Raw genomic sequence first — 27344 nt, forward strand, 5'->3', positions numbered from 1 at the left:
CATTTTTTAGCTTCATCTTTTTATTTTTACAATATGACTTTCAAACCATAGGCATGATAGCAGAGACAAAAAAAATAAAAAAATGTACCGGCATTACCAGACAACTAGCAACCCCTTATTGCTCAGTGACAGTTTTTTTTTTGTCAATGTCTCATAAGTGTTCTCTGTCAATTGACTGTCTGTTGTCGTACTAGAGCGGCTCCAACTACCGGAGACAAATTCCTTGTGTGTTTTTTTTGGACATACTTGGCAAATAAAGATGATTCTGATTCTGACAATGGACATTGAGACTGATGAGGATCAGTTAAAAAAAAAATGTAGGAACATACTGTAGCTTAGTCACTAATGCAGTATCATGTAACAAATTACAAACGTTTAAAGTACTCAGCGATGTACTCAAATACGAACAATTATTATGAGACATTATGCAGTAACAGTGGTATGTTGACCATCAACATGTTCGCCATCTTTCTTAAACTTAAAAGCATTCCAAAAATAAAAGATGTGTAATCTTGAAAAAGATGATATGTATATTACTCACTCACATAACTTGGACTGATCCCCCCAAAACTGAAGGTTTAGACTAAGATCTCTAAAATAAAATCTGTCTTAGTTTAAAACATGATTACTGTCCCACACGGAAGCATCCGACTGAAGCACGTATTGCTGCAAATAAACTTGCAACACCTCACACCTCCCGAGTGACATTGTCCTCAAGTGGTGTCTCTGTGACAATACTGGATAATTTTTCGGCCTCCTTTTTCTCCTCCTGCCCTACCTGGGCCACCCGATCATCGCTCTCTGCAGCCCCTTGCTGGCCCACCTCGGTAGTGCAGACTTCGTCTGAAGCCTTCTCTGTTGTTGTGCTTTCATTGACCAACTGGACAGAATCCATTTCAGAGGCCCGGACCGCTTTCACCTCTCCGTTCTGCACAGGATAGGCCGCGTCCAGTGCATCATACAAGAACTGGTACTGGTCCTGTCAAAAGCACACACTGGTTTGAGAGGAGGCTAATTCCCCACAATAATTATTTTAGGAGTTCAAATTGACCAAACACACGTATGAGTAAATACACAGGATGAACACACTTGTAGTTCTTACCAGACTTGCAATCATGCCCTCTCGCTCCTTCCGCAAGGTTCGGGTCACGTGGAAAATGTCCACGACCTTTTCAGTCTCAGCGCTGTCGAGCAGGTTCCACAGAGCACAGAAAACACCACAACGGGACGAGCCATCACTGAGGAGAAGCAACATGCACATGCGCACATGCACACACACACACACACGCACACAGATCTTGCTCAACACTTCACTTTTACACTTTTACATTACAGACTGTAGACTTACATTCATTTCCTGATGACCTCTTGTAATGTAACTTTTTCTTTTTTTGTCCACCTTTATTTCAAACCCATGGTACAAGACTGCTGCATGACGTGTACATGATGTACAGTATACTTCTAACAGGTATCACTGTTTGTTTCAGTCATACAGTATTGTTGGTGTAAGGGCATATATGTTTTTATGTTAAACAACTATTTTTACAGTATATCTTGACACTAACCTGGTTGAAACCAACCAGACATGCAAACACCAAAGGCATTAACAAAATAAATAAATAAATCAATCAATCAACATTGTAGGGAGGGATCTGGATCCCCCGGGCCCCGGCAGAGATTTTTTCATTATTATTATTGTTATAACATAAATTAAGCAATCTGGAAGACTCTGAAGAGTGCAATAAGGAAAATAATAATTCTCCACGCAGGAAAACTTATTTACACTGCTCAAGTACATGTTGCTGTACAAATTTAAGATTATAATTAAATTTGCCTCATTTCTTTGCTTTTTTTTGTTTTGGCCTCCAACTTGAACCAGGCCCATCTCCACCTGCACCTGATGCCTGCTTCAAGCTGTGTCACATGAATAGCATCCTCCTCTTTAAGCACTCTCATTACGGCATATTTGCATTTTATATTGAAGTTCATTAATACGTGATGTTCATTTCAAATAAAAAAAATAAATGTGAGCAAATGTTTGTCTGCCTTCTACAGTACGTGACAGTCCTATATTTGAAAGGTGATCAGTCCAGGGTACCTGACTTACTACCAAGAGTCCAGCTTACCTGCAGTGGACCACAACTGGAGGGCCTCTTTGTGTCTTGCCGCAGTCACAACTACGCTTGACATCTTTAATCATGTCAGTCAGATCTTGAGGTTTCTCTGGTCGTGAACTATTGGCCCACTTCAGGAATTCGACGTGTCTCACTGCACGACTCTCTTTCCTCTGTTGACAAAAGAATTAGGATGAAATTAATTGAATAATTATTGAGTGATAGTGGACATAAACAACTGAGTGGCTGAAGGCTGCAGTACCTTGACGTGACGAATCAGCACGTTACGGTTGATAATATTTGGAGAGGCATCTGTTGAGGTCACCTCTACCTCAATATCTCCAGTGTTCTCCTTATCCCAGTACACAGATTCCTATACACAAGCAAGCATGAAGTCATTTGATGGGGCAAAAACATTGTTAGGATGATGAGTATTTGAATACCTTTACATCAGGACTAGCGCCTGACAGCATGACGATGGTGGACACTTTCTTCTGGTAAACCATCAACCAAAAGTCACTAACAGTGTTGGCCAGAGGAGTCTGTGCTACAATAAAGCTGCGTGGGCCCCAGTAGCCCTGTGTGCACAAGAAATCTGAATCAGAATCATCTTTATTTTGCCAAGTATGTCCAAAAAACACACAAGGAATTTGTCTCCGGTAGTTGGAGCCGCTCTAGTACGACAACAGACAGTCAATTGACAGAGAACACTTTTGAGACATAAAGACATTTAGAAAAACAGTCACTGAGCAATAATACCAGTAATCTGGTAATGCCGGTACAGTTTTTTTGTGTTTTGTTTGTTTTGACAATTGTGCAAAAAGATGCAGAGTCCTCTCGCAATTAGAGAAGTTTGAATGACTGATATAACAATAGTCCGGTACCTATGAGCAACAAATCTTTCTATTGGTGGATGTCAGTGTTCCTCTATTAAAAGGTCCAGTTGAAAGGAAGCATGCATTTTAATTCACTCCCACATATTTTGTTCCCAACTGACTGTCAAACAAAATAAAAAATAAAATTCTATCATATTCTAATTTTTATGTTTGATTTCCACACTAAACTGGAGATACAACTCTTCTTTAATTGCATTTAAAAATGAATGATACTAAAACAAAGCATCCTTAAGTCCATCCATCCATTTTCTGTACCGCTTCTCCTCATTAGGCTCGCGGGCGTTCTGGAGCCTATCCCAGCTATCTTCGGGCGAGAGGCGGGGTACACCCTGAACTGGTCGCCAGCCAATCGCAGGGCTTATATAAACAAACAACCATTCACACTCACAATCAGTGCCTAAAGAAATGAAAGTTAATATTAAAAATGTAATTAAATTATTGAGTGCAAGTTGTTTGAGTTGGGCAGAACGGTGAGGGAGTGGTTAGCACACCTGCCTCATAATTCGGAGCTGCGGTGTTCGAATCTCGGCTTGTGTCATATTCTCCCAATTCTTGCGAAGGTTTTCTGTGGGGTCTCTGGGTACTCCAGCTTTCACCCACATTCCAAAAACAGGCATTAGATTAATTGAGTACTCTAGATTTTCCATATGCATAAATGTGAATGACTGTTTGTTTATATGTGCCCTGCGATTGGTTGGCCACCAGTCCAAGGTGCCTCTCGCCAAAAGTCCCCTAGGGTAGGTTCCAGCTTATCCGCAACCTTAATGACAACAAGCGCGACAGAAAATAGATGACTGGATATTTTGAGTTGCTGCATTTTGTCTTGACAAACTACATTTAACTGATGTCTGCTCGTGTCCTTTATACAAATTTGGTCAATTTCATACTTTTTACAAATCAAAAACAAATTTGGTCAATTTCATATTTTTTACAAATCAAAAACAAATTTGGTCAATTTCATATTTTTTACAAATCAAAAAATTGATCAGTCCCAACATTGGTCTGTTATTTTTACAAATTATTGACCAATAAAGTGTTGAAAATGGCTTACTATTGTTGATGATGCAATGTTAAACAAGCCGTTTTTTTTTTTTGTTTCCTGAAAAGTGATGCTTTTGGAGATACAGGATCCCGCCCGACACCAGCAATTTGCAGGACAAATGCACATATACAGTAGCTTACCTCCGAACAAATACCCCCCCCCCCACCCCCCCCCCCCCCCCCACCCCACCTTGCTGTTGTCTTGTTTCAAAGCATGATATTATCTTTTTAATTTGAACTTGTTTCCTTGAATATACTTAACTTGCAAAGTTGCTCTGAATAAATAATTTGATTGGCTGAGTCGACAATCAGTCTGCATATTTCCTGTGTGCGTACATTGTGGGGATTGCTCAGGGGTCACCACAGCAAGTCACCCACAAGATTTGTTTGGCAGTTTTTACACCGGATACCCGTTTTGAATGCAACCCTCCCATTGAACCGTGTTTGAACTGAGTTTTGACCATAGCCTGTTAGTATTGGTGTACTGTATAAGATTGACAAATTGCAATTCATTCACAAATCACACCTACGCCAGGAATGGTAGATGCTGCAACTTTTGACAAATAAAAATACACACGTGAATGTTGGAAGCGTTGATGTATTTAGTGGACTCCTCATCGTCTTCACTATCAGATGACTCTTCCTCATGATATTCATCACGGCTGCTATCCTGACTCTGCCTTTCATCCAGCCTCAGCAACACTCTGTTGTAATCATCTGAGGGTGCCAGGTTTATCAAGTTGACACACAAGACATGACTGATTTGAGATTTTTGTTTGTTTTGTTTTGACTGTGACAATTCAAATGCACATTACGTGGACAAAAGCATTGAGACACTCTGAACGTGTGAATGAAATCACTTAAGTGCTGGACGAAACACATTTCACCAAATTTTGGGGAAATTTCGGTGAACAAAACATGGCACAGTGGGATGACAAGACGAGTTTGATGTGGAGACACTCAAGAGCCCTGACCTCGACCCCAAGAAACATGTTTGGGATGAAGTAGATGAGCCAGGAGGTCCTCTCTCGGGTCCAACATCAGGGACCTCTGACAAGCACACACTCCAACATCTTGTAGAAAGTTTTTACAGAAGAGCGGAAGTTCATATAACTACAAAGGGAGCAAATCTGTTACTCTTTTCAAAGTGTCCCAATACCTTTGTCCATGCTGTGTGTGAAGAGTGATGAAGTCATATTTACAGGGGATGATAGTTGAACAGCGATTCTTCTTTTTGTTTTCCTCTGTGATCCCAGTGTTGAATGTCTTCCACTTGTAGGTGGGAAGTCTCTAAATTGCAGTACAATACAATTACACATTTATTTTTGGAAATGAAGCGTGAATGAGTTGTATAATGTTTAATCATTGGAAAAAAGTTAAGGAAAATAGTTTAAATATAACAAACTAAAATCCATACTTCAAACTCATCCACCAGTAATGTTGGTTCATTGGCATAGTTGCTCTCTTTAAGTATGCTCAGTGCACTGTGGAGCTCTGACAGTGAGATTTCAGTTTCACCAAACTGGTTGTGCTCCAACAAGGCCTGGTGAATCAGGATGTACTGGGCCTGTGGAGAGAGAGAGAGAGAGAGAGAGAGAGAGAGAGAGAGAGAGACAGACAGAGAGAGAGAGAGACACAAACACACTCACACACACACACACACACACACACACACAAACAAACGATGGAACCATGTAGTTACGCAAACATACACGTGAGCCTGAATATGGCATCAATAATCTTCTTGATAGAAGAGAATGAAAAAAAATCCTTCTCGATTTGCCTCAGTGGTTTAAGTAGTGCGGTTTCTATCTCTGTGAGCATATCAACTGTTAGCATGTTAGCATTTCATTAAATCTCATTTGAAACAGCACCTGACTTCAGTTCAATTTCTCTATTCAAGTTGATGTTGGTATACCAATTTTATTCAGTGTCATTAGCCTTTTGAAAAAGTACCCCATCCCAGGGCATGATGAATCCTTATTGAGCTGCCATCTTGCTATGTTAGCATACTAACTGTAAGCATGTTAGCATTTTATTAATTCTTATTTTAAACAATACGCGACTACAGGGCATAATCCAAAATGTTTATCGAGTTTTACAATCAAGTCTGTATTCAAATTGTAGTTGTGCGTAAGCATTGTATGCAGTGCCATCAGTCTTTTGTATAATAGTACCCAAGGCAAGGGTATAATGTAAAATCCTTATTGAGCTGCCATTGTGGAGATAGTGTGCTCAGGTCGCTATGTTAGCATACATTGATGATGACAAACTGTAGCACCTGTCCATAGAGGTACGAAATGCTCCAGAATTATCTTCACCAGTCGACGCCGGTTGTCAGCATGCTGGATGTTAGTATATTAGCTGTCAACATGAATGATTAGGATAAAATATTCATTTTGTAAGGGGTCAGTGTTAAAATAGTTGTACAGGGCAAGCAAATCTGCCACAAATGCTGGATTACAGGTTAGCAACAGGTAGCAGACACATTTCAAATATCTGATGGAATTTTCTCACTTTTTATTATTCCGGCTTGTTCTCTGTATATGACATATTGTTGTTATGTAACGTTATTGTAATTAATGGATAAATGTGGGATTGAGTGAAAACCTGTGTGTTTGTGTGCGTGGGTGCGTGTGCGTGTATGTACAGTATATGGTATACCTCCACTTGAACCATGAGACATCTGTGTTTGCGGAGACTGAAAACGTATCCATAGATGTCGACTTTGCCCTCAGCCTCCAGACACTCTATCATGGCGTCAATGCAGATGTAGGTGCCGGTCCTGCCAACACCGGCACTACACAGGAGAAAACCAGTTGAACATGAAGTAAAATCACTTAAAGATGAGTTCAGAGACAACCAGAGGGAGGAAAAGGCTGGATGAGAAACTTGACTTCCAATTGAATAATGGAAATAATAAAGTCATCCTTCTCCTGTCTTGACATTTATCACTTTGAATGTTGGGAATTTGAATAAAATGAGAATTTCCAGTGTCAAAGTGAAATTTGGAATTACAACAACATTTTCTGGAAAAACATTCATCTAAAATCGCACAGAATTTTGGAGGTCGACCTGTCATCATATTTGAGATTTTGTGAGACTTCAGCAAGTCTAATGAGAGCATATAAAAAATGTCATGCGCATGTTTACTTTGCTTTTCTCTGGCTCTCTTTGGCCACCAGAGATGCGTACCATTGATGCCAACAGGGAAAAGCGTGATTTATACAATAATATAATATACACAATAATAAATACAATATAATTCAAAATCAATTATACAGATATTTATTTTACCAAGCTGATGCTAACCTAAAAATAGCATTAAGCAAGCATACATAATTACTGCTTTTTTTTTTTTTTTTTTTTTTGACAAGTCACCATTTTTATGATGGTACAAATGGAACAAAGCAACCACAAACCTCAATATGGGTGTGCAGACACAGAGCATGGCTTACTACACAGCTGTATCTTGATTAGGCCTACTTCTGAAGTAAAGTTTTATTCAAACTGGCAACTTACTTCCAGCAAAACCTGTAAAAAGCAAACAAGCCAACAGTGTAGCGCTAACGACAAATTTTTAGTTGACCAATTATTAGCTTGGAGTTTTTTTAAGTGGACAAAATAGTTAAGAATGTTAAGAAATACATTCCATGAAGTTAATTTGCGTTGAACAAGCCTCCTTTTTAGTTATTTATTTATTTTCAAACAGTTGTTGCAAACCCTTATTGACTGGAAATTGAATACATGGTCTCTTGGAAGACAGCAATAGCACGGCTATCAGTTTCAGGCGAAGAGGATAGCAGTAGAGATGAAGTGGAGAGTGACAGAAGGGATGCTTTTCATCACGAAGATGTGAGTAAAGCGGTCAAAATGGCAAACTATCGATTAAATGTCGCTTAATGTTCTTATCAATTACAGTAAAAGCATTGAGATGATTCAACTGTTAGATAATAATCCTCAATAAGGCTTTTAAGGACGTCATCTAACTCAGGAAACAGGAGAATATTCTCAAATTCACACTTTTTAGTTGATGATAAAATGAACATTTGTTACAGATGTGGAGGGCCCAATGATTGGGTTTGCCTTGGGCACCCAAATGACTAAATGTGCCCCCGAGTGCATGGAAGAGTCATAAACGACAGATGCGTGCAGCATTAGCGTCAAAGACCAAGGAACTGGAACTTATGAGTGGGTGTGAAAAGAAGGAAACCGCATCAGAAAAAAAAGTCTGTTGAGTCAATATGCACACACTTAAAAGCAGACCAACTCCATTTTATACTTTGAATTGTAAAGAACAAGATGTCAGCTTTGCAGGCAAAAGGTTTATTTCTCTTAATTGTGGCTCCCAAATGTGTGTCGAAATCTCTATTAGTAAGCATTATTGTAATAAATTCTGATGGCATGTGCGCCTTATCCTGATCCTTATTGGCTGTTATTGATTATTGTCGAATAAATAAACAATACATTTTAAAGACTTATTTCTAATCATTATTAATATATGTATAATGCTGAAGATGTGACACCAGTAATACTTGTGATTTATCATTTTAATTCTGATAGTTGTGGTTATTTGAATATGATTTTCCCAATTTTTTCATGGTTGTTTGTCTGAGTGTGGCACTGGGATCTGCTTTTGTTAGTTAGTTAGTTACCTATGTAGCATGGTTGTTTGCTCTATAAAAGGCTACATCTGCATCTTGATATGTCACACCAATTGGATGGACCATTTTTTTATTTATATGGTGCTCACTAAAAAGCACTAAAATTTGTAAGGTAATCCATCCATCCATCCATCCATCCATTGTCTGTACCGCTTTATCCTCACAAGGGTCGCGGGTGTAAGCTAATATTCATGTAAAATAGCGAACAACATTGTTGCATTTACAAACTATTTATTGTTTCTTATTATATAGTCATAAATAGTAATCAATACACTTTATAATAATCAAGTTGTTAAAGTGATCGAAAACCTCCATAGAAATGGACTTACCTGCAATGGACGACAATGGGCCCGCTGAAAACATTTTTGAAGGCGTTAACGCGGCGTCTGAGCTTCAGGAGGAGGTGGGGCTCCTCCGGCACGCCGTGGTCGGGCCAACTGAGGAACTGGATGTGGGTCACGTCTCGCTCAGAGTTGTCTTTCCTCTGGACACATGTAACGACATGCAGTACACAACACATTGGGAACTCACGGCAGCAATAATAGACATTATCACAGGAGACTTACATTAGTTAGGTTAAGATGGCGGATAGAATAATCAGGGAAGTGATCCTCCGAATTGAGCTTAACAACAAACTCCTCAAATATCTCAGTCTCGCGGTCAAGAGAAGGCCAGTACTGCACACACTTGTTCTGCAACACAACACAACACAACACAACAGATGAAAACGTCTGGAAAAACATCTCCATAATTACTTTAGTGGAGGGCCGTGCATTCTACCTGGGCCTTCAGTGGGGACTTACACTACATAATCCGCCTCTTAATACCGCCACTATCAGATCGCAATTAGAGAAACCATCACTCAATACTACACAAAAATGTAATATAACAGTACACAAGAGTGCCATGTACTGTACATCATCTGGAGTAGTTCAGAATCAAATTTAAAAAGAAGACAAAAACATAACAACATTAAATTAAATACATCATACTCACCAGAGATGCTGATTATTAAATGTATTAATGCAAGCGAATCGCTACAGACGTGTTGCTAGTTGAAGCTGGCTGTAACAAGTTCTGCTTTGCCCAACCAATCAGGGCCAGCGAGCTTTGCTAATATACGCTAGTTGAAATTACATCGACCAGCATTACTGATTCTGAAGGCCCTGGTTAGATTTGCTTGACATGCAGCAGAGGCTGAAATCTGATTGGACAAAAAAAAATCTAAGGCCCAAACCCAACTGGAAAAGACCATCGCAAAAATATTACAGTTTGCGACTCACACCCACACAGTGAGTGAGTTGAGCCACACATACAACAAGACGTGTGTTTTTGGAATGTGGGAGGAAGCCAGAGTCCCAAAAGCACAGGGAGAACAAGCAAACTCCACAAAGCAAGGTCGGTGATGAGATTCAAACCTCAAACCACAGACCGGTGAGGCAGACGTGCTCACCACTCGGTCACCATTTGCAATACTTTCTATGGGAACATTTGTTTTCAACTCCAGATAAATTTGAGGTTGACCTCAACTTTATCTCAATTTAGCTCAACCTTTACGGTTGGACAAAATTCTTACCTTGTTTCCCTCTTCACAGCGCGTCACCATGACGATGATAGAAGACCGCTGCTCCCAGATCATCCTCCAGAAGTCACACACAGTTTCCTCCTTTGGGCCTATGAAACACGCAACACACACACACAAATGCACAGACTTAACAATATGTGCCGTAAAATAAGGCAAGTGCAAGGCAGTGAACACAGCGGTACCTTGAGCTGCAATGTACTTCTTGGATTCCTTGTAGCCCTGCACAGGAGCAAACATTCAATAAGTTGTGCTTGACCTATTTTTCCCAAAACGTGCATCACCAACTGCAAGACCCTTTGCTAAGTTGCACATATGTGCTGTATGAGGCTTATTTCCCGTACATCAATGTAGCTGGCGTTGATGTAGTCGCTTCCGGCCTCTCCGTTTCCTGTGCTCAGGTGGACTCGGCTGTAATCGTCTGTTCAAGAAAGCAAATGTTTGACCACTCTAGAGAAAAATGTTGTATACTGTAGTTGTATACTGGTAATTATTTTTTGCTGTACAGTAACAACCAACTGCATACATGGTAGGATGTCCGCATAACGGTTCTTGGGGAGGTTGCAAGTTTTTTTAGCCTCTCTCACTGTGTAGCGGGTAAATATTTTGGGAATGCTCTGTAAAGAAAATATTTGTTTTTCATTGTATGCCTCCCCTCATAAGTACCAAAGGATGACCCCCCCGCAACCCCCCAAAAAAAGCAATGCACCTGAAACTCGGCCAGAAAAAGGCGGCCCTCATCAGCGAGTTTCCTTTTGTATGCTTCCAGCAAGATGTTGGCTTCGATCGGCTCCACAGAAGCTGCACCAGAAAAAAAAAACAGTTGCGCAAATGAGAAACACTTTAAAACAGGAAGTCTGTACTTTTTTAATTTACATTTACAATGAATCAAATCTGCATTCATCCAGTATAAGAAGTAGATGGGAGTTAGGGTAGTGCACTGTAATTAGTAGAACAATTTCTCTTTTCCTGTTACTTGAAGAATTAGTTTTTCAAAATAGATATTTAAGATTGTAATAAAATAAGTGCTAACAGTTAACCCAAGCTGCTTTGAAAACTATTCACGGTGTTTTCTGTGCACTGTGTGTTTACCTATCCATCCATTTCCCGTCCCGCTTATCCTCACAATGGTCGCGGACGTGCTGGAGCCTATCCCAGCTGACTCTGGGCGAGAGGCGAGGTACACCCTGAAGTGGTCGCCAGCCAATCGCAGCACTATGTGTTTATAGGAATCTATATACTGTACTGTTGTGTGAGTTTAACTTTTTGAATTTAACTACTGGAATAAATGACATTTTATAACATATTCTAATTTATTGAGATGCACCTATAAACATTTTTAAACTTTTCAAATAATATTACTCCACCAACTTTCATGAAATGATTTGGAGAGACTTGAAGTATGTTTGATTTTATGCCAAGTATGTAAAATAAAACAATGTATTGATTTGTGAATGCATTTCTAAAATTGTATTGTTTAAGACAATGTACAGTGGTACCTTGAGATATTGGTTAAATTCTTTCTGTGACTGTGCTCTCAAACACTTGTAACTCAAAACATATTTCTCATTAAAATGAATGGAAACCCAATTAATGCTCACATGGGCAATGACAGTGAGACCTGGAAGGGCGTGATTGGGAGGAACGGCCCCCCCGATCAGAACCCGAGTGGTGTTCTGTTATTGGACTTCTGTGCTCACCACGGATTGTCCATAATGAACACCATGTTCAAGCATAAGGGTGTTCACACGTGCACCTGGCACTAGGACACCTTAGGTCGCCATTTGATGATCGACTTTGTGGTCGTGTCATTGGACTTGCGGCCGCATGTCTTGGACACTCAGGTGAAAAGAGGGGCGTAGCTGTCAACTGGCTCCGATGGTGGGGGAAGATGCCAGTCCGACGTAGGCAGACCCAAACATATTGTGAGGGTCTGCTGGGAACGTCTGGCAGAATCCCCTGTCAGAAGGAGTTTCAACTCCCACCTCTGGCAGAACTTCACCCACGTCCTGGGGGAGGCGGGGGATATTGAGTCCGAGTCGACAATGTTCCGCGCCTCTATTGCCGAGGCGGCCGACCGGAGCTGTGGCCGTAAGGTAGTCGGTGACTGTCGTGGCGGCAATCCCCGAACCCGTTGGTGGACACCAGCGGTGAGGGATGCCGTCAAGCTGAAGGAGTCCTATCGGGCCTTTTTGACCTGTGGGACTCCTGAGGCAGCTGATGGGTACCGGCTGGTTAAGCGGAATGCGGCTTTGGTGGTCGCTGAGGCAAAAACCCGGGCGTGGGAGGAGTTCCGTGAGGCCACGGAGAACGACTTCCGCGCGGCTTCGAGGAAATTCTGGTCCACTATCCGGTGTCTCAGAAGGGGGAAGCAGTGCACCATCAACACTGTGTATAGTGGGCATGGGGCGCTGCTGACCTCGACTCGGGACGTTGTGAATCGGTGGGGAGTATACTTCGAAGACCTCCTCAATTCCACTGACACGCCTTCCCTTGAGGAAGCAGAGTCTGGGTTCTCTGAGGTGGGCTCTGCTATCTCTGGGGTTGAGGTCACCGAGGTGGTTAAAAAGCAACTCGGTGGCAAGGCCCCGGGGGTGGATGAGATTCTCCCAGAGTTCCTAAAGGCTCTGGATGTTGTGGGGCTGTCCTGGTCGACACAATTCTGCAACATCGTGTGGACATCGGGGACAGTACCTCTGGATTGGCAGACTGGGGTGGTGGTCCCCCTTTTTAAGAAGGGGGAGCGGAGGGTGTGTTCCAACTACAGGGGATCACACTCCTCAGCCTCCCTGGTAAGGTCTATTCAGGGGTGCTGGAGAGGAGGGTCCGTCGGGAAGTCGAATCTCAGATTCAGGAGGAGCAGTGTGGTTTTCATCATGGGCGTGGAACAGTGGACCAGCTCTTCACCCTCGGCAGGGTCCTCGAGGGTGCATGGGAGTTCGCCCAACCAGTCTACATGTGTTTTGTGGACTTGGAGAAGACGTTCGACTGTGTCCCTCGGGGAGTCCTGTGGGGGGTGCTTCGGGAGTATGGGGTACCGAACCCCCTGATACGGGCTGTTCAGTCCCTTTACTACCGGACTCAAGAGTTTGGTCCGCATATCTGGCAGGAGGTCGGACTCGTTCCCGGTGAGGGTTGGACTCCGCCAAGGCTGCCCTTTGTCACCGATTCGGTTCATAACTTTTATGGACAGAATTTCTAGGCGCAGCCGAGTCGTAGAGGGGGTCCGGTTTGGTGGCCTCAGTATTGCATTTGTGCTTTTTGCAGAGGATGTGGTTCTGTTGGCTTCATCATGCCGTGATCTCCAACTCACACTGGAGCAGTTCGCAGCCGATTGTGAAGCGGCTGGGTTGAGAATCACCACCTCCAAATCTGTGTCCACCTCCAAATCTGTGTCCATGGTCCTCAGTCGGAAAAGGGTGGCGTGCCCTCTCCAGGTCGGGGATGAGATCCTGCCCCAAGTGGAGGACTTCAAGTATCTTGGGGTCTTGTTCACGAGTGAGGGAAGATGGAACGGGAGATCGACAGGTGGATCGGTGCAGCGTCTGCAGTGATGCGGACTTTGTATCAATCCATTGTGGTAAAGAAGGAGCTAAGCCGAAAGGCGAAGCTCTCGATTTACCGGTCGATCTACATTCCTACCCTCACCTATGGTCACGACCTGTGGGTCGTGACCAAAAGAAAAAGATCCCGGATACAAGCTGCCGAAATTAGTTTCCTCCGCAGGGTGTCCGGGCTCTCCCTTAGAGATAGGGTGTGAAGCTCGGTCATCCGGGAGGGGCTCAGAGTAGAGCCGCTGCTCCTCCGCATTGAGAGGAGCCAGATGAGGTGGCTCGGGCATCTGTTTAGGATGCCTCCTGGACGCCTCCCTGGTAAGGTGTTCCTGGCACGTCCCACCGGGAGGAGACCCTGGGGACGACCCAGGACACGCTGGAGAGACTACGTCTCTCGGCTTGCCTGGGAATGCCTCGGGATCCCCTCGAAAGAACTAGAGGAAGTGGCTGGGGAGAAGGAAGTCTGGGCTGCCCTGCTGAGCCTGCTGCCCCCGCGACCCGACCTCGGATAAGCGGAAGACAATGGATGGATCGAAACCCAACTAATCCGTTCTAGCGGCCCCCAACATTTTTTAAATAAAGAGCCTCCCTAATGATTTTCCGGACGACCGCCTTGCTTGAAAACTTGCACCCTACAGTATGCTATTGTGTACAAACACACAATAACAACATTTGCACCCCCACACAACCAGCAGTTCTTCTTTGATAATGTTATGTGACTTAATTGATCTGCCGTTGTGTAATCCTCCACATTCCATGAGCGTGAAATGCAAGCGGCTTCTGCAGAATACTCTTCGTCACCGTATTGCCGTAACTTCTCCGGTGTAATGGATCTCTTGTCCACAGCTTAAAATTGTTTTAAACATCCTTGGCTGGTGTTATTTTATTTTTGTATTTTTTTGGGGGGGGTGTTATGTTAATTGTTTTCCTGTGTGGCTGTGGCATTTTCCATTGTATACGTGATGGAGGCTCTGAGGTTGTTTGAAATAAATAACGTGTAATTCTCTTAGTTTTATGGATAGTTTGACAGTAGACTTAAATGATAGTGGCAATTAACAGCTTGAAGCCTCTTTTTTTAAAGAATATTTACTAATTATATAAGCCAAACTGCAGCTTGTGGTGAGGTGAGTGGCGGCACCTGCCGCCATAAAGCACTTGTATCTCAATTTTGGGCTCGCAAGTCAAAGCAAAAACTCAGCAGATCAACGGCTTGTATCTCAAGAAATGCGTGAGTCGGGTCACACGTATCTCAAGGCACCACTGTATATTGTCCATTCAACTCATTTATAGTGTCATGTCAGTTCATGTGAGCAATGCGCCTTGTGTATGACGCTAAAATAAATTTCTAATCCACTTACTTGCATTGTGGATTAGAGGAATGTCTTCACTCGTGTCTCTGCAAGCAAACACAAATTTGACCCCCGTTACACAGTTTTTCTTTCAACTGCAATTCGAATTCACCTCTGTCTATACAGTCCCTGTAAATTGCCAAGTAAAAGAAACAAACAAGAACAATATGAAGAGAATATAACAATGCGATAAACTATGCTTACTGGAACCTTCGGCATTTCACTACGTAGATCCTGTAGATGACCACAAGTAGTGCCACAGATGTGAAAATGATGAGGAAGATAAGAAACCCTGTAAGGGCTTTGTCATTGTCTGCCAAACAAAGGACATATGTATTTCAGATATAGGGAGAAAATTATAGATATATTACTGTGTATATTAAGAAAAAACACCTACAATAAGTTTTTACAGTTTCTTTCCAGCTTGTACTGTTGAAGTGCAGGTTGGATGCAAATATCTGAAAAAGAAGAACATCACTTTAACAGCAACTACTGTATATCACTAACCAAAGTATTTGGAAATCTTTTTCAGAAAAATTGGATGTACACACCTCTACTTGGTAAGTTGTAGAATAGCTCAGATCTTTGAAGTGGAATTTACATTCCTTATTTTTATGTAGCACAACTGTACTACTAAGAAGTATTGCATTGAATTCCTTCATGGGTCCATTAAACCGATTTGAATGGTCACAGGTCACCTTAATATTATTACTGTCTACAACAACTGCTTGCAGACCAGTGATGCCATCTGGCACTGTGGGGGGAAAAATAAATATGTCCTGTATGATCATTTGTGACATTTCTACAGTTAAGGCTGCCATTGTTATGCAAGTTAGAGACCTGCTTTTATTAATATTGACATTAACACAACACATGCAAGCATTCAGTGGACATGATATTAGTAGCAGTTAATCAAGGTGCTGTTTACTGGGTGTTGTTATGGAAACAGCACTTAATATTATGATTAAATCATAAGTTGCCAATTTTCGGAGAAGTTTGCAGTACGAGGATGTGGAAAAGCAGCAGTGTCATAATGTGTGTGTATGATGAACGTCACTCTGTGGGTAATACATTTTTCATGGTCTTTTTTTAGACGAGGGTAGTGAAACTAGGGATGCTCATGGCTATTATACTCAGGTACACTGAAAAAAGTGAAATAACTGTTTTACATCAGTTTAAAAATTGTGCTTTCTGTCTCAAACCTGTTTCAGACATCACTCGCATCAAATTGAATCGAAAGTAAAAGTTTTACTTAAATAGCATTTTTCTCTCAAACCAACGGTTTTCGTTCATGTAACCATGTAATTCCTTTCTGTCTTTGTTTTAAAGTAGTTATGTTTTTTGTTTTTTTTTGGGCTATTTTACAGTTACTAGTAGGATGGACAACTAGATGATAGACTGCTTTTGCATTTTGGAAGGAAATATAGAAAGGAGGCAAACAAAGTTTTTTAAAAAATGTACAAAAGAAAGAATATTTTGGAAAATAATGAACATTTTACCTATTTTCTGACATGTTACAAAAAAATAATAATGGAATCATAATCAATTCATGTTTTTGCATTTTCTGCCATGTTGATCTGTGATTGAATCAAGGGATGGAAATTAAAAAATGATTTTTCTCATGTGATTCATCAATTAATCGAAAAAATATTTTGACAGATTAAATGATGGTGAAAATAATCGTTAGTTGCTGCCCTACAAAGAGCAATTAATACTTACCTCCAATGGCTGTAGTGAAGTCATGTTTACTTGCTTTTTCAACACTCAAATTATTGTACATCGGTTGGATTTCACAGATATAATTGGTGTATGGAGCCAAGTCATCAACATTACAGGCGTGCATCTCGTTTAGTTTGTTCGCCATACCTGGAATAAAAACCCAGAACAACTGATTTCATTACAACAGGACAACAACAACATGAACATCACCCATCATTAACTGTGCCACTGTAAGACACTTCGACAAAGGGGAAACATTTATGTTCTCTATTCTTTGTAGAAGTCGTTTTTGGACACATAATTATTCCATATCTCTGATGACACAGTCAGGACTAAGCGCGTGAGTTATGAGTTTGTCATCAAGTGCTCTGCATGTTCCTCTCCTAAACACCAGAATGTATCTTGCTTACTTACCAACTCTTTGCATCCCTTTTCCTATTTGAGGCACACAGATGCATGTATATGATAGCAGATTGAGGTGAGCTATGACATCTGAGCAATTCTCACTTGCTGTTGTCCATTCCAGTGCAATGGAGGTATTAGTCTTGTTTTTTGTTACGATTTGGATTTTAAGATCTGTGGATACAAAGAAGCCATCGTTAACACTGATCAGCATATGTGCATGTAATAACTTGACCATACAAGGTGTCACTAATTCACTGTGACCTATTTCAACATACCACAATCAATCTTGACAGAGATCGGTGAGAGATTTGCTATGATGGCATCATCCTTCCTAATCTGACCAGTACAAGTGTAGTTTGTGAAGGGTTTCAGATCAGAAACATTCGTGGGTTTTTCATCATCTGAGGAGATACACAACCATCTCACACCAAACATCCATTTTTTTACAGCACTTATTTAAGTCGGGGTCCTAGGAGAGGCTGGAGTCTATCCCATCAGGGCTAAAGGCAGATTTCCTTTTTAACTACAGTTGCCAGCATGTGGCTAGCAATAGCAGCCAAGACATTTGGGAAGTCCATCCATCCATTTTCCGTACCGTTTATCCTCACTAGGGTTGCAGGGATTTATTGTTTATTATGTGTTTCTTTTAATGGCCAAATAATAAAATTGATGAATGAAACAAACACGCGATTTGGTGGAATAAAATAAGAAGGACATGAGAATGGACTGTTGTACCAAAGCCAGCAGTATCTGACTAATATAATTTAGTTGAAGGAGATATGCCCACCACTGGTCCCTTTTGTGTTAACCACAACAATCACATTGTGCTGTGTTGAAACTTTATTTGGTAAACAAATAAACCTCACCTCTCTGATAACTAATATGTCTTTAATTGTTTTGCTATGCAGTTGAAATTCAATATCATTATAAAGTGTGTTCAGATTTTTGACTGCTAGTGTACAGTCAGTGCTGGGCAGTAGCAACTTTACAAGTAGCGACGTTGCCAGTTTACAGTAAATAGATTTCCCAGTAGCGGGGCCGTAACGTCACTGTTTTCAATATCAAATAAGCTTGTGAGTGATCACACAACAGTAACGTCCACAGAAGCTACAGTACGTTTCCCCAGCAGTTCTAATCCTTAAATGCATCACTTCCGTTTGATGTCTCGTAGCGTATTTATCCTCATGCTGATGCCTGCCCAGGATGGTATATAAAAAAAACATGCCTGGAAATTGTCTTATAAAGGCAGAAGAGGGGGCAGAGAAAAGTACCACTTGTGAATCGCCATGACCTTAACAAATTCATATTATTTATTGAGTCTTTACAGTCAAAGGACAGTTAAGTTCCGGTGTTTACTGTGCATCCCCAACAGAAAGCTTCTGTTAAAATCTAAGATGTCCAACACCCATTTAAGGCCACACATTTAGGTATTTCCCAAAGTTAACACAACAATCGCCAGCTAAACTAGTCATCGCAACTCAGTCAGCAAACATCAACAGCTAACATAGCATTAGCTAGCAACATGTTTTTGGCAGCAATTGAATAAAAGGTGTCTGTGCGTGCGTGTCAAAGCAAGACAGGAACGGGTAGGAAAATTGAGAAGACAGACGAAGCGGGAATGCTACAAAACCAAATTGCTTCAATCGATAAAAAAAAATTCACTAGAAGAGAACAATGACGCCTGGCACTGTTGAAGGGTGGTTAGCACGAATGCCTCACAGGTTTGAGGTTGGGGTTTGAACCCGGGCTTCGGCCTTCCTGTGTGGAGTTTGCGTGTTCTTCCCGTGCTTGCGTGGTTGCCAACCAAGTCAAGGTTACCCCACTCCAAAACATTTGGCCAACCAGAGTGGAGATTTTTTTATTGACATCAACACGTGACCAATCACAGCAAAGCAAGAAAGCGAACGTCAGCTTGCATTGATAGAGTTGTCATCAGATGGCAAGGTAAGAATGAAACTTTTTTTCCGAATCTACAGCACAATGTTTATGGAAATGTAATTTGGGCTGACAAACAAACTGCCACACTTGCACAACTTTGTTAGGTGGAGCTATAATATTGTATATACAGTTGCACAATCTCATGAGGTCCAATACAAAAGCTGGAACAAAAATGTCTTCAAAAAAATGATGAAATCATTTTTTGTTGACACTGGCAGTGGTTTTTACTCGCTCTTAGATCTTCATGAGGTAAACAAAATATTAGATGTCCTCCAAGCTTATCCAGCTCAGCGTCACACCTGCCATCTGCCAGTGGATTTACAGCTTCCTGGATACAGCAGGTGAGGCTGGGGTACACCACCGCACCTACACGCACCATCAGCACCGGGGCCCCCCAAGGGTCCTCTCCCCGCTGCGCTTATCTCTCTACATGAAAGACTGCACCACAACGCACCCAGCTGTCAAACTCCTGAAGTTAGCAGACGACACCACAGTCGTCGGCTTCATCAAAGATAGTGACGAGTCTGCGTGTCGACAGGAAGTGGAGCGGCTGGAGCTTTGGTGCGGCCGACACAACCTGGAGCTGAACACGCTCAAGACCATAGAGATGATCGTGGACTTGAGGAGGAACCCTTTGCCACAGCTGCCCCTCACGCTGTCCAACTGCCCTGCGTCAGCCATCGAGACCTTCAAGTTCCTGGGAATTTACAGTCTTTCAGGACCTGAAGTGGGAGACCAACATCAACTCCATCCTCAAAAAGGCCCAGCAGAGGATGTACTTCCTGCGGCTTCTCAGGACGCACGGCCTGCCACACGAGGTGTTGAGGCAGTTCTACACAGCACTCATCAAATCAGTCCTGTGTTCATCCATCACAGTCTGGTTTAGTGGTGCAAAAAAGGACAAACTCCGACTGCAATGGAAAAATCGTCGGTCCCCCCTACCTACCCTTGAGGAGTTGCACGCTGCCAGAAATACGACAAGAGCATGCAAAATCCTGTTGGACACTTTTGCAGTATTTGTGCACTCACTGTAATAGTCTCTGCACTATTAGCATATCTGTTGTTTACCAATACTGACCACTTGTGCTTGAGAACTATCTGCACCATTTGCACAATTGTCACTGTTCCAGATTATTGCACTACTAGTCACTTTAAATTGCTTAAATTTCCCGAGGACTCTGCACCATTTGCACAATTGTCAATGTACCAGATTATTGCTCTATTAGTCATTTCAAACGGCTCTAAATTGCTTGAAGACTGCATCATTTGCACAGTACCACATTATTGGTAACCTTTCATTGCTCAGTGACTCTCCGTAGTGTGTTTTTATTGTCTCAAAAGTATTCTTTTTTTTATTCACAGTGCCTGTCTGTTGTTGTACTAGAGCGGAGGCAAATGTCTTGTGTGTTTTAGACATACATGGCGAATAAAATGATTCTGATTCTGATATTAACGCATTGACAATGCTGTAGGTCATCCTTCGAGATTATCCACTTACCTAGACAGGAGTAAACAACGTTGAGATTGGTGCATTTGGGAGGTAAATCTGCTGTGATGTTCCCAGGAAGTTTAAAGGGAACATACTGTGGTATTGTATTTTGATTTGAAAATCCAGAAAGGAAATCTGTAAAAGACAATTAAAACCATACATAAAGTAAAGGGTGCTGTAACATCCTTTCAGAAAGCCAGCACAGTTAAACATACCTGCATGGATGAACGTTGTTAGGTTGTAGGAATCATTTTCTCTTGCACAAGTGACGGTTGTTGTGAGTTGAGAGCAAATGTCACTGTAGGCTGGTCTGATGCACACTTTATTGTCACATAGCTCCAAATGAGCATTTTCTGGAAGTAACAGTGATGTGCTGAGATCCCATTTAGTCGTGTGCGAAAGACAGCTAGTGTTGGAGTTGCAAATGGCGATTTCATCTTTACCTAAAATTTACATGAAATGCTCAAGACGTGTCTCACAAATGTGTAAATTCAATATTAAGTCTTGTAAAAGAATTCAAGTCCTTTTTAACTTACTCATTTTGTCTGTAAAGGTGGAATTAAGAACACCATTGCTGAAGATACAAGTTTCTGTCTTGCCATCGCTAGCAAGATATTCAACTTCATGCTCATATTCAGTGCATGGCTTTAGGTGTGGGATGTCGACCGATGTCTTGTTATAGATTGTTCTCTCCAGCGGGCTTGTCAAGCCATTTTCGGTCAAAAGGATTCTGTACCCGCCAGTGGAAGAGCTGGTGATGTCAAACCTGAAGCCATACTTGATGTTTGTAACATTGTAGGAGCCTGCATAACACAAACACAAGAATGTTGAATGTGTGTAAGTGTGATAACTAGCATCATTTTTCTTCAAATTTTACATTAATTAGTAAATTGGTACTTACACTGGAAGGGTGTAGAGGCTGGTGGATAATAATTCATATTGTTTGGAAAAGAACAAGGAAAATATCAAATCGTTATCCCATTCAAAGTTTTCCCAAACATCTTCAGAGTTCCTCACCAGGACTCAAACTTATAAAATACATGTATTGCCATAACACGAACATTTGTTGCATATAAATTAATGATCATGTACAATACATAGAAAACTTGAATTTCTTACAATTACTATAGCCTACAGCATTTTACTCAATCTTATTATGATTCAAAGTTTCAGAAAAATCTCACCATTTGAGATCTGAAGGGTGTTTGGGGGAGGAGAGACGGGTGTGTTGCTGTTTGAAATGTTTGCGCTTGTGGCCTCCTTTGAAGGAACGGGAGTAGTAACTGGAGAAGAGAGAACACGCTGTTGTCATTGAATACGTATTAATGCACACATTGAAAGTTTTTATTCAGACACAGTGAAGAATATGTGACACTGGACTGAGTGATCGTGATTAATGATTATTTGAACTGTTCTTTTGATTGTATGATTATGCTATACAACAGTGGGCCTCAACCTTTTCCCGCAACGGACTGGTTAAATGTAGGTACATATTTTTTCACGGACAATATATATTTTTTTTTATTTCCGGTCGATCTGTGCGGCCTGGCAGTAAATGGCCCGCGGGGACCACTGCTGTAGAACATACAACAACCAAGATTTGGGGTGCGCAAGTTTGAATTTATTTGGAATTGTTGTAACACAGTGGGGAATTTGTCTGCCTCAAAGCGCAGGCTCTGGGTTCAAATCTCGGCTTAGGCCTCCCAGTGTGGCGTTTGCATGCTCTCCCCTTGCTTGTGTGGGCTTTCTGCATCGACTCCAGCTTCCTCCCACATCCCAAACGCATGCTTCTTGATTTAATTGAAGACTGTAAAACGTCCACAGGTGTGAATGTGAGTGTGAATGTTTGTTTGTCGTCTATACAGTATGTGCCCTGTGATTGACTGGCAACCAGTCCAGGGTGTACGCTGCCTATCAAAGTCAGCTGGGATAGGCTCCAAAACTAATTAGCCAGACATTCACTGATTTTAGGTTTTACTAAGAAAAGCAGTTAAAAGTCATGAAAAGCACTGCTACAAACACTACTGTATCTACCATCCATTTATTACAACATAATGCTGTTCAGGCTCATGCCGAATTTAAATGAATCCTAGTCATTTATGTCAACCACTACACCACCAATAACCACATTTTTATTATTTCTAATTTCCAAATCTGAACAAAATGAAGGTCAAACTGCATCCTGGAATGGATCATTTTGGAACTCTGAAGGTCCAATGTCCATATAAATGAATGATTAAGATTTATTGTACTACAACAAACATGAATCAAGAAGCTCTTTGCCAGGTTTGCAGATGTTAACAATTCTGTTGTGTAGAATGATGTCACTCACCTATTTTGCTTTGACCTGGAATTGGAAATAGAGGACAAAAAGTAATTATCCAAAAGGACAAAGTATTTACGTGAATACACGATCATGAGTCACAACATCGGGCATATGGTAATAAATGATTTTCAACATAACTTGACCTTGTCAGATGTTTTTGTTTTTGACACATTTTTTTCCCCCATATTTACAATAACGCATGTCGGTGTATCTAATGCTGTCTGTGGATAACTTTGCAAAACCCACAGAGATACAACCACAGCTAATGCCTAAAAAAATCAAAAGAGCCTGTGAAGTTATTAAGGAGCTAGTCTAGATATTAGAGGCCACAGGATTTTCCGCACAAGCTCACCATAAACTCGTTGCTACGACACAACACAATCACCATTTCAGTAAGCAAACCATCATTTCCTGCTTTGCACTGACACAAGCCACTACGCCCGCATTTGGTTTCACTTTAGAAAGAACACTTGCATAAGTTGAACAATTAATAGGGAACACGTAAAAAATGATTACAATAAATGTGTTACATTAATTACAATAACCAGTATGTGGTGTAATAATACTAATGAAAAAAAACATTTGTACTTTTTTTGTTGGACTGAACTGAAATATTTTTTTCTCTTCAAATTGCAAAATACTTTTGAAAATGAAGTTCAAACCGAGTCATTCACATGACTGAAAGATAATATGCTGCACGGCTTAATCCATTTGTTGCTTTTCGCATGCACATCCGAATGAAAGCAATTTGATGAGGTGAACACTGACAGTGATAGTCAGGATGTGGTTTAGTGCGCCCTGTTTCTCGGGGGTGATGCATGCTATTTGCACTGACATTTCACCCAACGCACATGCACACACAGCCGCGTCTTAGAATTAAGTGGGCGGTGTCTATGGAAGATTTCGGAGATTCAATTCAATGATGTATCGGTATTGAGAGAAAATAGAATCCTTTTAGGCATAGTGGGACAACACAGAACATGTTAGAAAAAAACATTTTTTTTAATGATGATCACGAGCAAAATGTGCTGTCTGTATATCTCCAGTAAACCACCTCATATAGTTTGTCTCCATCAAACCTTTGCTTCCCACATCCAACATGTGTTAACTTGACTGTAGTACACGTCTCCCAAACTGCTTTAGTTGTACAGCAGGCCTCACATTTCTGACCCAGCTTCTTCATTTTGTGCTTCCCCTTTTTCTCAACATTTTCCTCAAGTCATTCGCTTGAGTTTTTGTCTTTGCCTGCTTGGCCCACGCTTCTCTGCTCAGCTCAGGAAATGAAGACAACTCACAAATGCAACACGGAAGTGGTCAACTTTGTAGTTTGTACTCACATGAACATTGAGATTCGAGAATTATTACCAATACAGTATAATGTGTATTATGTAATAATCTAGATTATACTTACTTATTTGGGGAGACAAGTAATTTTAGTTGTATAATTTGTTTTGTTTTTTTGTTATTTAATAATATTACATGACTGATTTTTCAAATATTTTACTGTCCTCAAATTGAATGCCGAGGCTGCTGTTCAAATGTGTCATTACGAATCTACATTTTAAATGACCTGGATAGCGAACTTAATAAGTAGTGAATCGCCATCTTCTTTTGTTGATGAAACACCAACGTTTATCTGCCCCGCAATTTCTCCATCCATGTGAGCTTTCACCGCCTCAAGCGACATTGCTATTCATTTGTGTTTATACACTCATTACTTCCGTGAAGCAGTTTACGTTTACATCAACATGGGTTCATCAATTTGATTGTTTATTTGTGTGTGTGTGTGTGTGCTACGTCTCGCTAATATTTTTGTTACATCAATCCATGGTTACCTTTTTTTATTTTTATTTTTTTTCATTATTTATCATCAATGGTCAAATTTGTATTTGAAAGTCATTTTTTAAGTGGGATGTTTATGGCATGAGTGTTTCATTTTATGCATTTGGATTACTGGGGCCAAAAATAATTTGGGATATGAATTCAACTTGTAACAATTAAGAGCCTCAATTTCATCCGTTCACTTACTGACGTGGAAAATCTTAAGTAGTGATACTATGAAACTGACATGGTGTAACAATTCACTTCACTTCAATTTCAAGTGGGACTTTGTACATTATTATTATTATTATTATTATACTCTAGGATTATATCCCAACGTTCCCAGTATCAACAAGTTATAGCTACAAATGGCCCATAATAAAGTTGTAATTTATATATAATAAAGTTAGATAGGCCAAACTACGAAGGCTGTAAATATTTGATTAAAAGTATATCATCTTAATCTTGATTACACTTTTCAAGCCAAACCAACTATGACAAAAATGTATATTTGTTCATTTATCTATGCCAGTGACAAGCAGAACAACTAAATGGTCTACCCCAGATAATTAACCTATGTATCCACATTTTGCTCTGCGATTCAGTGTCTAATTGGTGCCTTTGTTCAATAAAGGTTGGCAAACACTGACGCACTGTATGCAGCCAATGTACAGACAGATACATAGACACATTAACACGCGCACACACACACACACACACATGGGTACATACACAACTCCACACAAAGCAGAACAGAAACAAAGCATTGTGCTAAATGTTTCTCTTTCTCACCAGTAGACTTTGATTGAACAAGTTTTATAGCCTAAGGGCCACAAAAAACCTGTCACGTTTGTGGATCCTAAACAGCTCGTCATCGCTGCTCTCAGAACATTTTCCATTTTTCAAAAAAAGAACAAAAAAAAAACGTGGGCATTTGTCACAAATAGACACTCCACCAATCGTTCCACTCTTCCACAGATGCCAAAGCAATGGTTACTTACAGTAGGCCGACGAGATGATAGTAGCCCACAGCAGCAGGGTCCAGAGACCACACAGACCTTCCATGTGTGCCACCAAGCACCATACACAAGTCACCTAGTGGGAACCCACATGGGAGATGTTCATAACCCACGCTCAACTGTTCAACAACCAATTCTGAAGTCAACATCAAGAGTGAAAGAAGACATTATTTAAGCCACTTACGTTTGGTGTCTTATCTGTTGACGCAGCTTCCTGGACTTGTTCCCCAAAGGCGAAAACCTCGCCTCTGCTCAAGTCAAGTGAGAGTGATGTCACGCCGAACGAGGCTGCCTTTACCTTAACGTTGGGTGACAGGAAGCTTCATTTCAGCACCGTCACCAAGAACAGGAAGTCGTCTCATCTACCATGTATGAAAGCCACCTGACTAAGGGGCGTGGGGGGAAATCACTTATTTTTATGAAACAAAAGGGAGACGCACAAACATTGGAAATGTTCACTCACGTGCATTCATGTTTTCCCTGTGTCTCGGTGGAAATCAAACCTTTTAGCGAAGCACTTCGAAAAGAGACATGAAAGAGAAGTGAAACATCTTCAAGGTCCTGTTCTTTGCGACACCGCCCTCTTTCACTGTCCGCAGGCCAACAACATCTGACTGGCTGGACTTCTGCACTGTAAGTCAAGGCGATGCATCACCAAGGAAACACTTTTTTGTTTATTTCTAGAGAGACAAACTATGTGTGGTCCATTGGCGACTTTCTTTCATTACAGGTCACCCTCCATTCATTTTGTATTCATTCTTTTTTTTGTTTTTTTTTGTTTACACCCTGGACTGGTCGCAAGTCAATCGCTTTAAAAGTAAACGAGAAGCTCTCCAGGTCTCCAGACAAATGGTGTCCAAATTACGGCCTGGGGCACATTTGCAGCCTGCCGTCCATTTTTTAGCGGCCCGCAGCATATACTCAAAATATTTGAAACGGCCCACGGACAAGCATTGTAGTTCTTAGGCTTGCCACACACCTGACGAAACCTGACTGAACTGTCATGTAGCGTGCTGGGTTTGGCAACTTGTTTTCGTGCGCGGCCGACGATCGACCACCAGTTTTGCAGCGACTCAAAATTTGAATCGCCTGTCGCAATGTTGAAGATCTAACAGCCAATCAAAAATGCACGAGCTTTCGCATTTTATATCTACCTGTGACGAGTAAGCAAAGCGTGGACAGTCTCTGTCACCGAAATGCACAGGTACAATCAGTGAATAGGACGATCAATCATTGCCAACCGCCTTTTCGCCCGTTTCCTCTCTTTGTGACGATCTGCTTCTTTTTGACAATCACACCATGTTTTTGTGGTTCAATAAAATAATACAGTGAAGCTTATTGTATGTGGAACCTCAAAACTCGATACAGGGAGGCAGTTTCTCTGAAACAGCAATTGCACTGTAATTTTTTTCACGACGGCTCACTTC

The 27344-nt window shown here is 41.2% G+C and overlaps 1 protein-coding gene across 2 annotated transcripts; it reads right to left on the reverse strand.

Annotated features, from left to right (window-relative positions):
• On the reverse strand, positions 1-26520 carry ptprc (protein tyrosine phosphatase receptor type C). 2 transcript variants are annotated; one of them, XM_061779844.1, is made up of 32 exons: positions 26381-26520; positions 26102-26303; positions 25900-25993; positions 23084-23098; positions 21936-22034; positions 21653-21670; positions 21288-21554; positions 20967-21194; positions 20761-20886; positions 17600-17725; positions 17334-17495; positions 16920-17066; positions 15752-15954; positions 15598-15658; positions 15405-15513; positions 15210-15247; positions 11007-11098; positions 10824-10914; positions 10642-10718; positions 10483-10519; positions 10292-10389; positions 9282-9407; positions 9045-9199; positions 6716-6851; positions 5469-5618; positions 5254-5341; positions 4629-4768; positions 2558-2692; positions 2377-2487; positions 2127-2287; positions 1103-1238; positions 1-979 (listed from the first exon to the last, which is right to left on the reverse strand). In XM_061779844.1, exons 3-32 carry the CDS (start codon positions 25961-25963, stop codon positions 689-691), a joined length of 3687 nt encoding a protein of 1228 aa, XP_061635828.1. In that variant the 5' UTR covers positions 25964-25993; positions 26102-26303; positions 26381-26520; the 3' UTR covers positions 1-688. The 2 variants fall into 2 exon arrangements, with proteins under 2 accessions (XP_061635828.1, XP_061635827.1); XM_061779843.1 differs by having other exon boundaries at positions 26102-26215; positions 26381-26401.
• Between the last annotated feature and the right edge of the window lie 824 nt (positions 26521-27344).

The sequence above is a fragment of the Phyllopteryx taeniolatus genome, chromosome 7 (genome assembly GCF_024500385.1).
Source record: "Phyllopteryx taeniolatus isolate TA_2022b chromosome 7, UOR_Ptae_1.2, whole genome shotgun sequence".
NCBI lineage: Eukaryota > Metazoa > Chordata > Actinopteri > Syngnathiformes > Syngnathidae > Phyllopteryx > Phyllopteryx taeniolatus.

Excerpts from the sequence above, each read along its gene's own strand:
- ptprc (XM_061779843.1), bottom strand. Across the intron at positions 10,520-10,641 it reads TCAACGCCAGCTACATTGAT|GGCTACAAGGAATCCAAGAA; the intron begins GTACGGGAAATA and ends GCTCCTGTGCAG. Across the intron at positions 6,852-9,044 it reads CCCATTGTCGTCCATTGCAG|TGCCGGTGTTGGCAGGACCG; the intron begins GTAAGTCCATTT and ends TCTCCTGTGTAG.